At 34.0% G+C, this 19,624-nt stretch overlaps 1 protein-coding gene across 3 annotated transcripts in view; it reads left to right on the top strand.

The window, feature by feature from the left end:
- LOC120627833 (scavenger receptor class B member 1-like) overlaps positions 1–19,624 on the top strand; it is a 94,120-nt gene that overhangs the window by 21,663 nt on the left and 52,833 nt on the right. The window contains exon 1 of one of the 3 annotated variants that reach the window (XM_039895905.1): positions 7,453–8,100. The exons of the other annotated variants lie outside the window; for them this stretch is intronic. Within the exon in view, the coding sequence (XP_039751839.1) occupies positions 7,836–8,100 (265 nt within the window). The 5' untranslated portion in view covers positions 7,453–7,835. Of the gene's footprint in view, positions 1–7,452; positions 8,101–19,624 lie in introns of those variants that run through there. 3 annotated transcript variants of the gene reach the window in all.

The raw sequence follows: 19,624 nt of genomic DNA, 5'->3' as shown, positions 1-19,624 counted from the left end.
TGGCATCAATAGAAAAAAGTGATGTTTAAGACTTTAAAGTTCTAGAGTTTAGAGTCAGGTACAGCACAGTTTTTTCAAACTTGTCTTCATTAATACGTTCCAATACTTTTTTTTTATAATTACATAATGATACACCAACTAAGTGTAAAAAACACAATTCCCCTTGCTTTCTCACCGATGTTCTGATAACTGATATGAACATCAAATTTTGGTCACTATTCAAACCATGTCTTTATCTACACAGTTTTAACTTTTCAACCAGCAATAACCCTTTATATATATTTTTAGGCATTTTGTTTTTAGTCTAAAAATAAACGTATCCTTCCAAGGACCAGTAAAAATTGGTATACAGTCATCAAAGTGCCATACTATACGCCGATTCGAGTAATGCGTATTTTTGGCTTTGTCTATGCACAGAACCCTCAGTGCGCAAATCTGACTCTAACTTGGCAGTTTTTGTAATTATTACTTATATTAATGTATCTCATAAAACTTCGTGTGTTTTTGCCGGAATGTAAATTATAATAAAATGATTTTACATATAATAAACATTCTAAAAACCTAATATGAAACTTTACTAGTCTTGCCGTCTTGTGGCTTATCTACATTTATAATCCATACTAATAATATAAATGCGAAGTGTGTCTGTTTATTGGTTTGATTGTAACCTATTTTCGATTTAGCCACGTCCCGTATTAACGTCGCACTGCTGGGCTGAGACTTGCCCTCTCATAGGCGAGGCGGCTTTAGAGCATAGACCCACAACGCTGCTACCAAGCAGGTTGGTGGCTTTAACAAAATTTATCACAAGTTAGTAATAATAACCGGGACCGGCGGCTTAACGTGCTCTTCGAGGCTGACACCGCCAGTCTCCTATCTTCGGGCTGGTACCTACCTACAAACAATTCTTTAACCCAATTCCTAACAAGTTTTGGCTTGATTGCGATTCGAAACCAGGACCTCGTAATAAGAAGCAGTGGAGTGGTTAGGAGAAAACCAACGCAGATAAATAGAGCAATACTTTGCAAGATATGCGAGGAGCCCTCCGCAAGTTCCGCCATCTGTCCATTTTAACTTGAGACGTAGGTAACCCGAAGCCCGTGCCCGCAATAACACCAGCTACGACGGCCCTCAGACCGGAACAAAGCAATGTTTGTTGGCGGCCGAAATAATCATGGCGGACGTACTCTCCCGCATGAGCTCTGTCACAAAAGCCTCTCCTACCATAAGTAAAAATATTCGAATAGATATCAACTTAATTTATTGAGCTGCTTCCAAATTTCTTAGTGTAGAAAATAATGTTTTAATCTTTCATGACTGGTGTAGTAAACTCTTTAGAAGAGCTCTGGAACATTTCTACTAAAACCTATTTTCGTACTATGACGTCACTGTGTTTTGAACTCGAGTGAAACGCTAGTATAACATTGGTACCTAGCACTTTAGATGTAAAGCAGAAATTATCGACTTATTTGAGTCCGACGACGTCCTCTACATCTACAAGTACCTATATATATAAACCGCTAAGTCTAAACCGCTGGGGTTTAGACTTCGCGTTGACAAAGTCTAAACCCCAGCGGTTTTTAATTTAAATTTAAACAAACTTTAAATTTAGACATTAGGTTTTTTCATAATGCGAACTACGCTACAAATACAAGAAAATGCATAATGTACACTCAATTCATGACGGATAGTACAAAACATATTTAAGCGGTGTAGTTAAATAAAGAAATTGTTGCACGATCTCGACAGGGGTAACCCCAGATTAAGAATATTCTATTTAATGGTAATTTCAAGTAAGCCTTTGTGATTCACCGTCATTAAGTACGTGAGTGGTTTTCAATAAAAGCTGTTCTATTTTAACTAAAAAACTCATTAAAGTACTGACTAATTAGGTTTTGTAACACTAAGATGTCTCGTTGATTTATATATTTATACTCTTTAATAGCACACCACAACAATGAATAGAAATAAAAGAAGAATAGATAAAGAATTAGATTGTCTTAACAATTATTCATTGTAAAGTCAACATCTCCTGATGATGCTCCGGTTTCGGAGCGAAACGTGCGTAGAGGGTATATTGCCGAAGATCTGTTTGGGGTATAAGGATTGAAGAAATTATAAATTACACCACACAGATTCTCCTGCTTTTCGCGGAGTATAGCAAATTAAGCTTAATTTTGATAATATATCATGGATTTCCGCAAAGTAACGCCTGCTTCTATCCAATATCCAATATAGATAAAGAAGACAGAAGCAGAATTAAAAAGACAGCCCTGTCGCTTAGAAGCGATCTACTACTTTTATTGGTAAATTCAGTTTAGTTTAGCATACATATTATTTTAGAATATTGTGGAGGTACTGTAAAACTCATAGGAGTGCATTTTCCACTACTATTAATACTTGCAATTTTCTATTAAATTAAAAAAAACAACAGTGCAATTATTATGGGTTGTTTTTATGGGCTTTGTGATAAATTTTATTATTAATATAGGCTACTTATTTATTCCAATCTCAGGTCATGAAGTCAAAATGTATACCGGGACGGAATCGTGGCGATCACTTAGTACGTTAATACACATTTAAGATCATTAGTTAGTGACGTCATAAGTTGAAAACTGACGAGGTATCTTGGGTTTTTCTTTAACTAATTTAATTGCACATCAAACGTCATAAGTAAAAAGATTTCCATTCAGTCCAATAATGTTAATGTAATACTATAATTGCGTGTTTAATAGCGGTAACTTGTTAAATAATAATAGTAAAGTAAATAAGTAACTTCGTCACATCTTTTTGTTCAAAATTCCTCAGTGCCTGAAGACCAAAGTCTGTCAACATTCCGTGTTGCCAGTGATGACTTACGGCTCTGAAACATGGTCGCTTACTATGGGCCTCATATGACTAAGCGAGGGTCAAATAACTAAGCGAGCGTTGGAGACAGTGATGCTTGGAGTATCTCGACGTGATCAAATGAGAAGTTAGTAGATCGGTAGAAGTACTAGAGTTACCGACTAACATCAACGAGTTGCGAAGCTGAAGTGGCAATAGGCGGACTAACTAACTGATGGACGTTGGGTTCCCCAAAAAATACTGTTTTCATTGTCATGTTGTTACAAAGCAGCGAATGATTTGAAAAATATGTTTCACTGTTAAACAAATCTAGTATCATCATCATCATCATATTATCAACCAATTAACATCCCACTACAGGGCACGGGTAAGGCCGTAGTCCACCTCGCTGGCCTAGTGGATGGGTGGACTTCACACACCTTTGAGAACATTATGGAGAACTCTCAGGTATACAGGTTTCAGCAAGTGATATTTTAATTGCTCAAAACGCTACGTGCGTTTAAAGTACGCACGCACGTTGCGTTTTGAAGCAATTAAAAAATCAAAAAATTAAGTAAGTCCCGCACGCACTCCTAACTTACAAAAGTTAGAGGTGCGTGCGGGATTCGAACTCGCCCCGTCGAAGTTCGACCCACTGTGCTATCACCGTTTCTAAGCAAATCTAGTATATACATACATAAATATTAAATATCCTTATATATTACTATTATTGTGACCAAATAACTCGAAAAGACTTAATGTAATTAATTATGGTAAATATGAAACATCTCTAAAACATGTTTGGTTATAAAAGCATGTTATTTTACGATTCTTAATTCGGAATAATAATCTTTTAATTATTATTCTAAATTATCATTTCCGATTTTCAACTTATACACTTATCCGGGTTGGGCTTAAAATACTTTAGTAAATCTATACTGATATTATAATGAGAAAAGATTTGTTTGTTTGTTTGTTTATTTCTAATCGATGAACTCTGGAACTAATGAACCTATTGTGATAACTCTTGCACCATAAGAGAGCTGTTCATCCAGAGGTAACAGCATATTATGTTACCTATTTAATTTAAATAATGAGAATTCAGTCTGAAATTATAGTACTTATTTGTAAATAGTTATTGTAGCCGTGAGGTGACAGATCAGAATTCAAATTAATTTATTTCAAGTAGGCCTATATAAGCACTTTTGAAACGTCACGTATGTCTGTTTGTAGTGACTCTACCACCGGTTCGGAAGGCAGATTCTACCGAGAAGATTCTGGCCAGAAACTCAGCAGTTGACTGCTGTATTATAGGTATATTTATATATGTATATTTTATTTATATATTTGTATAATTATAAATCTTATTTATTGCACCACCTACCTCTTTTCTATGTTTTTTCCTTTTACGCCATTGGTTGCCTGGAAGTAATCGCTATGTAGCGATAAGGCCACCAAATTGTACTCTCTTGATATGTATTTATACCTCTGTAACTACTTTATTTCTTTGGTGTACAATAAAAGTGTATTCATTCATTCATTGAGTTGCTCTTTTCTAACATCATTTTCCAATTTTTCAATAATTGTTCTATCTTGTGAAGTTGTGAGAGATGAAAGCGGAGTGGCTTGCTTCCACGCAACCTTGTCAGTAAGAACCCAATCAAGAAAACAGTTGTTGCCACCCCACTTCTTCCCGCGGGTGTCGTACGAGGCGACTAAGGGAATATAACAGAACGGGCAGCAGCCTCCTCTGTGCTACCACTTTCATCCACTTCAATCACCAACCCTTCTGCTTAGCGTGGCGATTATGGTATAACCCTCCAGTTGGGAGAGGCTAAAATCATCAATAGCCTACAACAGTCCCACTCCTCGACTAAATGCCTCTCCAAACAGATATCCCATTATTAGTAGCACTACTAGATACCATAGAAATTTTCTCAGCTCAAGTTTACATTAACGCTGGGTCGAACAAGCACCGATTATATTACAATCATAATTTCTAAAACCGCTTTCATTTATCGATATCGCCAGTTTATTATTAAAGCTGAAGGCATAACTCTTTTTTGCTCAAAGAAAGTAAATAATTAATAGGGATAGTGGGGATAGGGATATAATATTATATATATATATATCTATAAATACCCAGTATACTTAGATTTTTACTGACGTCGATGCTCACTGGCGTCATACAATATTTTCTTTTTTGCTTCACAAAAGTGAATAACGAAAGTTCTGGGTTTTTCGTTATCCCTATTCAATTTAATCCACGTACGTCATAAGTGAAAAAATTTCCATGCAACATCAACCTAATTTTCCCAGGTTATGGTTTTCTCAGTTACAATTCAATTAAATCGTGTAATGGGCGTGTAATCAATGCCAAGCCTTTCTTATTATGTGACGTTTTGTGACGACTCATGGCGTTTGTAGGAAAACGCGTTAATAAAGCATGACGCGCATTAATTTTTAAGTGTTGTGTTATTGTTTTGTGATGTCGGAAACACATTTATAACGGAAATTGCTCGTTAAATATATTTCCTAGCCTCGTTTAAGTATTTTAACGATATGAGCACGTGACGTGTTTTTATTTCTAATGAAGCTGTTGATGTTGCTTTCAAAAACACTGTGTGTGTTGTTTTGTTGTTATTTTCAATTTTACACGAAACATCTTATTTATTAATAAATCTTAGTGCACTAGTCTTGGCAAAATAAATGTTTGCATTCTCGAGATGGTTATAGAATACTTTCTTTCCTGGAGCAGTACAATACAAGGATATCGGTCCAGAGAGGTTTCAAAAAATAACTTGCGCGTAAGTTATTTAGACTTCCCAGTTAATTCAGGACAACTTACTTTTTCTAAAAAAAACCCATAAAAATTTTTGTTACCCTAGTGCCACAAAACAGTCAGTTTTACTTAGCACTATGTTACTACATAGGTATATGCTATACTATGCATAGCATATGTATAGCATATAGCATTAAAACTACAGTATTTTAAGATAATTATTTGAACAAAATTTCGCTGGTTCCATATTAAGTGTTTAGGTAAAAATAGATTAAAGAATAATAAGAATAGAAGTAATATTATTGTATTTTATTAACGATGGCAGTGGATTTATTTTTTGGTTCAATACTATTTGCTAGCTCGAATACTGTATTGTATTATATTGCTTTAATGTTTTTCTAAGAAAATTTAACCTTGTTTTTTTGTGAAATTATTTCACAACTCAGAAAATCATCCTACGTAGCGTACAATCCGTAAAGTAGCGTAAAGTCCGGTTGAAAATATCTGATATAGTGTGCGCTAATCTTTATGCAGCATCTTTTATTCATGAATGTCTCATAGGTTAGTGACGTATGTGATAAAACTATATTATTATCTAAATATCTAAATAGACGACTCTGACGTATTTCCTACTGGTATAGCAAAGACGTAGGAATTTTGTGTGACTTCTTACAGAGTCACTCAGTGGGCGGTGAGGGACTCTGGGACGGAACCAAATGAGAAGGATCCAAAAATCTAATATTAATATTTTTTTCTTTGTTTTCTATAATTTCTATGATGGCCTAAAATGATAAAGATCATAAATAAAACAGTATTTTCTTTTATATTTATATCTAGCGTACCCAGCCCACTTCGCCGGGCTACATTTTGCTTTATTTTATTTAAACAATAAACTTACATCATTAAATTTTTAATTTAAGTCTCATAATATATCAAATCATTTATTTCTCTCCGTATTCATTCTCTTATATTCTCTTCTCAAGCGGGTGAAGATCATTGTCTACACCCATGTACACCCAACAATAGAATATCATCATATTAAATAAAAGATGTATTTGACAGTTTGACAGTTCAAAAATAGGAGTGCTCCGATCGTCACCAAACTTTACACGATTACTCGCCAGCTCAATCCGGAGATTCCCTGAAAGTTTCATTGAAATCGGTCCAGCCGTTTCGGAGCCTATACGGAACATATCCACACACTTTCTCTTTTAAATATATAGATTATATATACAAATCTAACAATCTATAACAAAATTGAATAAAACTAGAAGACGGAATTTCTCAAAAGACAAAAACAATAATTATTAAATTTATCTATTTTGAAACATTGGTAATTAATGTTTAATAGTAGTTAAGTAACAAACGGAAGTTTGTTTAGTTTTTTTTTATCTTTTCTTCGGAATGACAATAAACTATAATCTACCTAAATAGACCCTACGTGATTGATAGTTCATTATTTTTTAATTGCTGAAGATAACATAAAATATAATAGCATATGAGAACATCTCAAAAAAAAAAAAAATCATTCGGTCAAGTTTAGTATGGAGGTATAAAAATAGATCATAATTAAAAAATTATTAAAACATCAGTATATTTTAATAATAGACAAGTTGTTCTAAAAATATCTTGTAAAAACTAAAAGCCATTACGGAATTTTTAAGCTCGGATAAAAACTCTTTTTAACCTGCGTCATCGCACCCGAAGAACTTGACAGTGACCGTTTTATAAAATCGATTTTCGCACGAAACTAGTTTTGACGTTTATCACGCACACACCTATACAGGTCGTCGATTTAATATAAGCGAAAGGAGGTTTTATCTTACTTGATGTTACGACGGCTGTTCGATGCAGACATACGGTGAAACATTTTTCATCTGTGGCATGTAATGACGTTTGTTAGCGCGGGAAATTCAAAAAACAGAAAACAAATATATATCTTTTTAAACTTTGAATAGTGAAAGTTTAAAACCAACTTTAAAGGGAAGTTCAGTGTTAATAGCGAAGTTTAAAGAAAAGATTGGAAAACCTTTTTTTTGCCGGTTCATTGACAATAAAAAGGCAGGCGAGTAAACTTTCATCAGTGCGATAAACTATATTGTTATAAAATAACTCAACGGTTTTGTAATAAATAGCAACTGTTGCTTAACACGTATTTAATATTAGTGCCTGTAAATATCACTGGTTTTAGTGTGCGTTCTATGTTTGAATTTCGGAATTGAAGAAAATGAAAGAATTAGTTCAAATTTGGAACCGAGTGACGGGGAAGCAGTACTCATCAGTGAATTCGAATGATAAGGAGCTGAGGGATTTATCAAATAACCGATTGAGGAGAGACATCGATACATCGACTTTTGAAGCGAATTTGTCGGAATGTGAAGGACTTAATACTAAATTTAATGATGATTTGGACTTTCATGACAGAAAAGATCAGATTATTAACCGATTGTTTACAAAAAGGCGACATGGACAAACCTCACGGAAGCCTAAATGTAAGTGATTTTAATTTTGTTTTAATTTTAATAATGCGGTATTCTAGATATTGATATTATAGATATTTCTACAGTTATTTGAAGGCGTGTTATCTACTTATTTGTCATTTATTTTTATTTATTTGGAACCTATATTTACAATGATTTAAATATAACAATTATATAAAAAAAAAGTGTCGGGAATATTTAAGAATATCAGCTACCATGAAATTTAATAGTAGTAGTTTACATAATATGGTTGCTAATGTTTTTATTATTGTAGCAAATAGGGACTATATTTTTTTTCTTCTTTTAATCTTTAATCGGCAACGGCTTTTTATTTATTTATGGAGGTCATTGATTTAATATTTAAGCGGTAGTTTTAGATGTTTCGTTCACGTTTATATAAAACCTTTCGGAAGTTTACTCTTTCTGACTATTATTATTATTACCGAACCCATAATTTTTATTATTTCCTCATTAGATTATTAATGATTATAATGTTTAAGTGGTAAATTTTAATGGTATTTTATATTTCACTAGCTATAATCGCTCGGTTGTGAAGTAGCCTTACACTGACCTTGCAAAGGTTTTTTCTACTTCACTGAAAGAGTTCCAATAAACTCACAATAAACAAACAATAAACTCACTGGAAAAACGTCGCCCTGCTTTTAAAAGTGCTACCAAAATTAGGCCCGTAAGATTAGCTCGAACACACAGACACGCAGACAAGCATTTAAAAAAACGTGTCTATGGATTAAGGAACCCAAATTACGTGAACGATTTTATCTGTCAGTATCGACCTCGATTATCTGTCATTGAAGATATGGTAAATCGCGTAATTTCAAGGTTATACCTAAACATAATCTATCGCCTGCAACACGCATTTTGTAACATCAAACTTGACACCTATTCATTCAAATGACTGACGATATTTCTTCGATGTAGTCTAAGATGGTAGCGGGCTAATTTATTAGGGGTACCTATAGTTTATTTATTTATTAGTAAGGACGAATCCACTTACACTAATTATCAATTACATTATTATTCTTATTATACATAGTATATAGTTTATAAGTTATTGTACAAAAAATAAAAAAGAGAGAAATACTAATAATTATAGTAACAAAAATAAAATTAAAACAAACAAAAAAATTAGTAAAAATAAAAAAAACACAGATAAATTAAATTAAATCTAAATAGGTAGCCAGCTAAATTCTTTCAGAAAACTGAAGTAACTGGTGTAGTATTTTAGTCCAGTCATCTGCAAATATGTCACAATTGGGAGACTCCATCAAAAGTTTGTTTAAAGAAGACAGTGACCGTGATATCGGGGATGTATAATTGTCTCGAATGAATCAGAATATTGGCAAAATCAATATCCTTGGAAGCGTACAACTTCCTCGTTTCTAATTCGCACCGCAAAAATCGGAAATGCGCTTCCGGCTTCCGTCTTTTCCGCTGCCCATAGCATAGGTGACTATTCGTTATTGGTTTGAAGAAACATTTTATACTCCCTTCCCAATCCATACCAGCCGTAAGCCCGTAGTCCACAACATTGTCCATGTGCGGATTGGTAGACTTCACATGCTATTGGGAATCTCCGGATCAACCTGGCGAGTAATCCTGTAAAGTTTGGTGACGATCGGAGCACTCCTATTTTTGAACTGTCAAACTGTCAAATACAGCTTTTATTTACTATGATGATATTCTATTGTTGGGTTGTACATGGGTGTAGATAATGATCTTCACCCGCTCGAGAAGAGAATAGAAGAGAATGAATACGGAGAGAAATAAATGATTTAATATATTATGAGACTTAAATTAAAAATTTAATGATGTAATTTTATTGTTTAAATAAAATAAAGCAAAATCTAGCCCGGCGAAGCGGGCTGGGTACGCTAGTAAATATATAAAACGATGAAAAATTCTAGATAATGCGTATTTATCTTCTAGGCAAGTGTGTTCAACGTAAGGCTGCATCATGTATATAATATGAGAGTTAGTACTTTCAGTGGAATAGAATAGTAAACGAAAAAACATACACAACTAACCTAAAATTCACGTACACAAAATTCTTATTCAATAGGCTGAATTTTTGTGGAATGCTAAATTTTTAAAGAAAATAAGAATGCTCGAAGTAAAATTCCAAGCGTGCGTAATAAATAAATATGTAGGTAAATAACTATATAATAACATATAACCTGTTAAACAATGGAAACAATGCATCATATTAATTGTAATTTAATGGGATTGTCAATTTTAATCCATTTTAAATTCAATTAACTGTAACTGGGCTAAATTATATCAACAATAACAATCGATTTATAAAATTATCTTTAAACCGTCGCGGTTTCTTTGTAACTAAAAATATTTTAACAACGAAATAGATTTGATTTCTCGAATGTATCCGAATATTAGTAATATCAGTTTCCATTTTTAAAGTGTCTAAAAAGAAAAGTAACTTTCTAGTGTTTTTCTACATTTTACTCGGAACCGACTTAAAAATGTTGTAGAAAATATTTATTTCATGCTTTTCAGTGGATAATTTTGCAATTATCTAAGTTATAATTGCAAAATGTCAACTGCTCATAGCCCTTTACAAAATAACGAGCGTAAAATGCTTAGCAGCCATGTACCATAATCGAAGCGCAACCCGTGTTATACTAATTATTTAATAGTTCCGGTGGCCATCCATGGACTTTATCACCAGTTCCACTTAACCATATGGGGCTTTTCGAAAGAGAATGCAAAAGTTCCTTTAAAAATACTCAAATTGCTATACGTGTTCCTATAATATTAGCAGATTTCCCTAGACATCTCCAGGATCCCTCCAGTAAGTTTTCATTAAACGTAGGTATCAAATAAAAAAAGAATATCAAAATCGGTTTATAATTGGAGGAGAAATCGTTTAACAAATATACAAAAAAAATAACATTATGGACTATATGTTTTTTTTAAGTAGGGTCAAAATCAATATCTTTTAACACTTAAAACATAATCATCAGTAAGAAACGAAAATCAGACTCATCATATGCATCTATATGCAGTCTATCAGCATATCAATCCCATCTAGGATCTCAGGACTTTATCAGCATATCGCCATTCAGCTAGGGTTACGGGTTTAAGCCATAACCCCAGTTATAATCACCAACTTTTTGTTTATGAATATTCGTTAACTCTAATAGGCAATGATGTTTGACTACAGGTTTTTAACAAGTTAAAGTTCATAAAACTGAAACCCGGTTCCTACTATTTTAAAACATCAAGGACGATGGTCAAGTTTTTTTATCTATATATAAATGTGTACTCATATTTCCGGAATCTAAACAAACTTGATACATATGAGACATTTTTTTTCTTAGCGTATTTATGTGCCTTATGCGCATTAAAGCGAATTAAATTTGACCTACAAGATACACGTGTATTTTAATTATAAAGCATGACCCGGAAAATAAAAAAAACTATTCTGGGGGCGCCAAATTTGTATGGCCATACATTTAACAGAATAAGCGTATAGAAAGAAATAGTTCCATTTTTGGCCGCAATATGGCGAGGTTTTTTAATTTCCTGATTAAGCTTGAACTTGAAGAGGCGTCTGTAAAATACTGAAAAATTATATATTTTATATTGAATACCTAAACATTTTTTTTATTTAGGGTAAATATAATTACAATTAGTTAACACATAATAAGCCGTCTGAACAGTGCCTATTGCACCTTTGAATAGCTCGACTTAGCCGTTGAACTACATAAGCGCTACTCGTAGCTGGTCACCAGACGTCAAGACCTTTTTGGGACACGATGTTAAATACGTTTTTCGTGTCCAAATACCAAAAGCTCTGAGTCTCAAACGCTAGGCGCCGCAAAAACGTTGTCTACTTATCCCTTAACTGATTTTGACAATCATTTTTGTTAAATCTTGTGCAAATAAGAGAAAGAAAAAGTGGAAATTAGAAAATACTGAAAGAGCTTTTTCTTCGTAAATCAAGAGCATGGACCGATTTGAACAGGGCAATCATTATCATTTCAGTTAATCTATCTTATTATATAAAATCAAATGCAGTGCGTGTCTCAAAATCAAAATCTCTAAAATAGCTGGAACGAGTATATTTTTGTCCTCAATATTGGGTGGTTTAGGAACAAAGAAAATTAGAATAAACTGAATGGCACCGACAAAATATGGAAATGATCGAGAAAATTGCATGAGAACTGACAGTTTAGATAACAATCCTTTAGTTCAAAGGGTCATCTAGTTTATACCACTAAGTATCAATATTAATGAACCTCGAAACAGAAGACTGATTAAAATAGAACAAGGATTTTGCAAATACAAAGGAAAAGATTATGATCAATATACAAACCAATAAACTTAAACTGTTAAAATGTTGAGACTAAAAAGAAGAATTGCTGAAATATCGAAAACATACTAAGATCAAGCATAATAAATGAAGACCTGAGAGGTATTATAAGTATGTGCAAATTATTGTAAAATTAACAATCGTACAGATTACAGATCAGACTTAAGAAAGGGTAAAAAAAATACAAAAACAAAAAACCTGTATCTGCGAGGAACAATGTTAAATTATTTATCAAAACCGCAACGAATAAACAAATTAATTCTAACTCGAACACATGGGCAGTGGAAAAATTCGAGTTCTCTTTAGCAATCTGGTTCTCATACGGATCTTTATTATATGTAGGTATTTAGTGATTGGGGTTTTGTATTGTACGTCAGAGACTACGACTTATTATAATCTGGACTGAACTTAACTCAACATATTATTATGTACTACTGCTTCTTCTTAACCGCCGAGGCAAAAACGACAAGTTGTTATGTGTTGGTCAGACACTTCGTATCTCCCGAATTGATAAACCGATGTTAATTTGTGCCCTTTTTTGTTTGTAAGGTGAATTAGACGGGAGGGTTATTGTGCTCTGTTATGCTATGTTTGATGAAGATCGGTCCAAGATGGCCGCTGCCACAAACTGGTACCAAGGACCTAACGAATTGTTTTTATTCAGCTTTTAGTATTTGGGTATCATGGGTTTTTAAATTTTAAATTTAATTATTTTGGTTAGTGGCTTTTTGTCATACCAGCATAGCACAATTGACTTTTCCAGTGTACCTTAACCTGACGAAGGAGGTTGTTCGTTGTTTCTAATTCCTTTCCTTGACCTTCCTACGTACTACTAAGTTTGTAAGATTTTATTTAAAAAAAAAGTTAAAGAATGTTACAAAGGAAGCTTAATTGAAAGCTTTAATAAGAGAAGGAGTCAACGAGTTGAGAATAAATTAGTCGCAAATTAAACTATTCAGTAATGAAGCTGTGATAGCCCCGTGGTAAGGAATTCGACTTCACTTTCGGGGGGTCGAGTTCGAATCCAAGTACGCACATCTAACTTTACTAAGTTATGTGGGATTTAAGTAATTAAAATATCACTTGCTCCAACGGTGAAGGAAAACATCGTGAGGAAACCTGAATGCCTGAGAGTTCTCAATAATGTTCTTAAAGGCTTGTCCACCAATCCGCACTGGGCTAGCGTGGTGGACAACGGCTTTAACCCTTCTCATTGTAGGAACCCGTGTAGTGGGCCGGTAATGGGTTATATCATGAGAATGATTCAGTAATGTCCATATACATATGTTTTAACATTTTATCTCTACACCTTTATAAATATATTTCCGGCGGATCACGATAATTTAGTCGGAAATAATGATCAAGAACTTTTCTCTATTATTTTTCGTTGCACATAGATTTAATAATATTACGTATTTTTAACATAATTTTGGTATCATGTTATTTTTACTAATAACAGTGATGTTTCTTTGCGCTAAAAAAGACGTGTTCAAATATTCAAAGTCAAATCAATTAAGTACCTATGCAAATTGCGATTAGAAAAAAAATCATGGCTTTAATCAATGTATTGCGAAAGTATTCATAAACACACAAACTGAGTATTTGGTTCAAGGGGAGAAAAATATTAAAATGGCAATGCCGTTTGATTCATTTAAACATTCTAGGATATTCGATTGTGCAATTTCTTTCATCTATAATAAATAGAAATATTATTCATTATTTCATATGAATCTGAATATTTTAAATTTCTAAGTTTGTCTCCTTCACGCGACAATAGTATAGATTAGAAATTGGAATAGAGATCGCTTATATCCCGGATTAAAAAATAGGCTACATTTTGTCCCGGAAAAATAAAAAAAGGGGTAACTCCTGCAGGGATAACTCAAACCGAAATCGAAGTTGTTGAACTATTGTTTTAAACCACGTGTTACAATAATTATTTCATTATATTTTCAAGTACTTTTAATTTTTTAACCATTCTGAAGTCTATTAAAAAAATTCAAAATAAGCATGTTTGTTTGATTCTACCAACGGTTCTGGAGGCAGATTATGCCGAGCGAAAGCCGGCAAGAACCAAAGCAGTTGCTTACATTTTAACATTCATTTTTCTATCTTGTGAGAGACGGAAGCAGAGCGGTATGCTTCCAAGCAACCTTGTCATCAATAAATTCATCAATTGTAAAGTAACCTCGCTGTAAATGTGTTTTAACATATTCCTTAAACTTGACATTGGTAGGTCCAAAATTACCTTGGGAATCATATTATAAAAGCGTATACTCAATCCCTAAAATGACTTGTGCGATTATGTAAACAAAGTTGCAATATTCCCTCAATCTCATGATCCGATGGGAGGGCAGATCCGACTCGATCGAATAGAGATCAGGCGCGGGACAGACCGCTTAACGTGCTCACCGAGGCACGGGGGTGGGTGAATCACCGCCAATTTCCAAACTCTATTGGATTGGTACTAAGAATGCCCTGATAGAAGAATCGAATACTATTCATTAGTCCAACCTCGTAATCTAGATACTAAAACGAAGACTAAATATTTCAATATATCTTATATGCATATATTAAAATGTGTTGTGTTGGTTTGCGTACGCTTCAAAAACTCAAAAAGTTCACCACCAATCGAGCTGAAATTTTAGCATGATATTTAGTATAATACGCATCAAGGATTATTTTTATCTATTTTTCTCAACCACTCAATCACAATGTGCCACAACGAAGCGTGGCAGGGTATAGCTAGTTAATTATAATAACTATTTTTTTTTACACCATAAATGGTTAACACGTCTTGTAATACGATACATTAAGATAAACCAGTAACGGTTTATATAATAGGTGTGATATTAAAGTAGGAAGTATTTTTATTACGTACTTCAACCGTTCCTAAGTTACGTGTTGATAAGTAATGAATATTTTGCAAAGTCATTGTCAAGGCGGCAGTATATAAATACTGGTATTAACACAACTTTCGAGGATAGAAGCATTTCAGTAGGAGATTTAACGTTGTTATATGTTATAACTACATTGTCATTATCATCTCTTCAAGCGATTGACGTCCACTGCTAAATAGAGGTACTTATTTTGTAGAGAGTTTAAAATTCCACGGCCCTGGGCCGCTTGTTTTGATTCAAGTGGCTCCCAACGATTCGTTTGATGTCGTCTGTCTACCTCGTTAGAAGTCTAAATTATGAAAATTAAGCATAATTTGCTATACTCCGCGAAAAGCAGGAGAATCTGTATGGTGTAATTTATAATTTCTTAATTTTTTTACTTTTATATCATTTCTACCGCGCACTTCAAATTATGGAACAATCTCCCATCTGATGTGTTTCCTTAAAAATACAATCTAGGGTTAAACAAACTCCTTAAAAGCCGGCAACCCATCGGTGACTGCTCTGTAGCTGTAGATGTTTATGGGCGGCGGTGATCAGGTGACCCACTTGCTCGTTTGCCCGCTATTGAAATAATAAAAAAAAACATCGTTAGAAGTCGGCCAACAATTTAATTATTTATTTATTATTTATGTACCATAAATTGTGATTGTGAACATAACATACATGAAGTGAACAAAGGAAAGCTTATCTCTATAAGAGATCTCTTCCAGCTACCCCAGGATGTGAGTAAGATGTTTTAATTGTGGTTGTAGGTCAAATAAAGGTACAATATACTTCATAATAACTTCTAAGGATATTTAATATATCTAAATAATAACAAAATTCTACATACTAATACAATAAAATTTGAAGATACTATATATACAAAATACATAGAAATAATGTAAGAAATATTAATATAATATAAACAATCAGTCCGGGGGTCGCCATTCTAACATCTTGAGATCGTATTGTAAGGATTGGTTTATATAAAGTACTCGGTCAATCGACAAGCGTTGTTGACTACGGCCTAAAACCTTTCTCATTTTGCGAGGAGATCTGTGCTCTGTGATATAAGCCTAATCGATTCTTTAAACCTTTGTGTAGCCACAATTACAGCTGTACCATACGTTAACTCCGACATCATACCTATAAATAATTACCATAGACATATAGTTTGTAGTACCATATTAAAATTTTAATCTGTTCTCTATGCTAATAAGAATTCCAGTTCGAGTAACATCTACCAATACGTACTCCGTTTAACTGGCTTGTAAAAGTCTGATTCATAAAACAGTGATGTGGTGATTTATCGATAGACAATAATACGGTATCATAAATACCTATATCAGTCCAATGTCGGACTAAAGGCCCACCGAAAGGGTTGGCCCATACGCATTGGCAGACGAGTCGGTGGTTTCAGTAGATGGTTGTAGGATCATGGAGGACGCTGCCCGTTCTACATTAGGTATATTCCCTGAATAGGCTCGTACGACAGCCACGGGAAAACGAGGCGTGGTTATAACTGGGTTGCGTCTTTTTATAAGTTTCCGTCTTTCAGCCGGCCTTTTTTGACCGTTCTTTGAATGCCGATTGGCGCAGTTTGCAGTAACCCTGCTTTTTGAGCCCAGGGCCGTGGGTTCGATTCCCACTACTGGAAAATGTTTGTGTGATGAGCATGAATGTTTGTCAGTGTCTGGGTGTTTATATGTATATTCTAAGTATTTATGTATACTATTCATAAAAATATTCATCAGTCGTCATAGTACCCACAACACAAGCTACGCTTACTTTGGGGCTAGATGGCTAGATGGTGGTGTGTGTATTGTCGTAGTATATTTATTTATTTATTATTTATTTATTCAGGTCCATCATCAGATAAACTCTATGTCACAATAATATTTCTTCTACAACAGACTTCACTACATAATATTATGCATGCAAAAGTGAAGTGGGTCAAATTTAACTTGCAGGATTCCATTATCAGATAAACACCAATAGTAGTGGAGCTTTTTGTGACAGAGCTCGTCCGGGGAAGTACTATCACCAGTGGCGTGCATAGAGGGTATGCACAGAGTATGCAGATGATATTTAATTATGAAAATCACCAGTAAGAGCTATAAAAAACTTTGTGGGGATGGGTATATGCTTTTATAACATGATACCGAAGGTAATATTAGATCTACCTTTACCGAAGTTTAAACAATATATTAAAACAAATTTAACAAATCGTGGTTACTACACGATTGATGAATTCCTTAACGACAAGGCTACTTGCAGGCCACTCCGCTCTAATCTGTCACAAAACAGAAAAATTCTAAAGATTGTTAAACTTTAAAATTATATTGGAAAAGAGCAATTTGCTGAGTTTCTTGCCGGCTCTTCTCAGTGGAAGTGGAGAGTGGCCTTCCGAACCGGTGGTAGAGTCACTACAAACAGACTTACTTGAGGTTTCAAAAGTGCTTATTAATTAGGCCAACTTGAAATAAATGAATTTTGAATTTTGAATTTGAATTTAAGGCATTGTAAGAGTTATAAAAATCGTACCCTCAAGTATTTAAATCGTACCCTCAAGTATTAATAGCTCATACTGGAGATTTATTCAATTTTATATCATCTGCATACCCTGTGCACGCCACTGACTATCGCCATGCTTATTTCTGCCGCTAAGCAGCATAGTTGCAATGCTGTGTTCCGGTCTTAAGGGCTTGGTTGCCGGTGAAACTACAGGCCCATGAGGCTTAAAACCTACGCCTCAAATTGATGTGGTTGCCGGTGTCGCTACAGGCACACACAGGTTTAAAACCTACGCCTCAAATTTATGGACACAGGGTGGCAGTTTGCAGGACGTGCTCCTTGTATGCTCTGTGAATAGGCCATGGTATTCAACTTACCATCAGATGGTCAGATGCTTTGTCCGTCAATAATTACTATAAAACAATACGATATAAAAAATAATATGACATTTAACAAACACTTGTAATTAAATACCAAGTGCGTGATTTAGGTTAGAATATATTTAAATACTACAATCATAAACAGCTGTTCATGTGGATCTATAAATTAATGAATCGCTTTATAAAAAAACCCCTATTAATCAGCGATTTCCTTAAATGAACGGTACGTGAGAATTTTTTTAACGCGTCTGCATTTTCTCACCATGATGGCGCGTTAAGAGAATTCACCGTATGTATTGTATAAACATCACGTTGTTACACTAAGCGGTTTGTAAATACATTTTATTTGGCAGGGCTGACAATAATCACGGAAAATAAATCTATGCTAAAGATTTAAATGCAAATGTTTGAATGTATATTTGTTACTGAAATACGCCGAAACGTCTGAACATCATAATCACATCAACCCATTAACGGCCCACTTCAGAGCACGGGTCTCCTCCCACAATGATAGGGGTTTAAGGCCGTAGTCCACCACGCTGGCCCAGTGCGGATTCGTGGACTCCACACATCTTTGAGAACATTATGTCGGACTCTCAGGCATGCAGGTTTACTCACGATGTTTTCCTTCACCGTTGAAGCAAGTGATATTTGAATTACTTAAAACGCACGTAACTTAGAAAAGGTTCATGCTAGGATTCGAACTCTGACCACCGAAAGTGAGGACGATGTACGACGCTCCTACACAATGCGCTATCACCGTTTCCGGTGATAGCGCATTGTGTAGGAGCGTCATATCTAGATGAAATTATGCACAGCAATAAATTAAAGTCTGGAATAGAACATAAGCTACATTGTATCCTGGTAAGATGTACTCGTATATTTGTTTTTCACCGAGCAAGAGATCTATAGGATTTCTTACAAAGTGGTTATTTCAGAGGTCAGAGGTCAGAGGAACGAGGTCGTAGGAAACAACTAGTACAAAATAAATCTATAGAACAGAAAATAGGTTCTTAGATACACCTACATCTTCCTACTAGGGAATTCCGTTGGGAGATCGTGATTAATAAAAGTTTTTAAAACACGCTAAAAACATTTACCTAGTCGTTATGAGATGTGAATTGTTAAAGAAACCTTGTAAAGTGCACGAATAATTAAATTTTTGATGACTAGAAGTTGTAGTGTTCCTGATATTTTATTATATTGTTATCTTTCTAATCGAATAGTATTGCTATATTAAAATAATTTATTACATAATTTTTTTATTATTTTTAATTACATATATTATTACTATTTTTTACATAAATATTTAAAATATTTTTGACAAAAATTATTTTAATTTTTTTACTGTAACACATTATTTCTTTAAATTTTGTTTCATGCAACCCTACATATAGTAGTTAATA

This window comes from Pararge aegeria, chromosome 12 (assembly GCF_905163445.1).
Source record: "Pararge aegeria chromosome 12, ilParAegt1.1, whole genome shotgun sequence".
Classification (NCBI taxonomy): domain Eukaryota; kingdom Metazoa; phylum Arthropoda; class Insecta; order Lepidoptera; family Nymphalidae; genus Pararge; species Pararge aegeria.
This window is presented reverse-complemented; position numbering and strand designations above follow the sequence as displayed.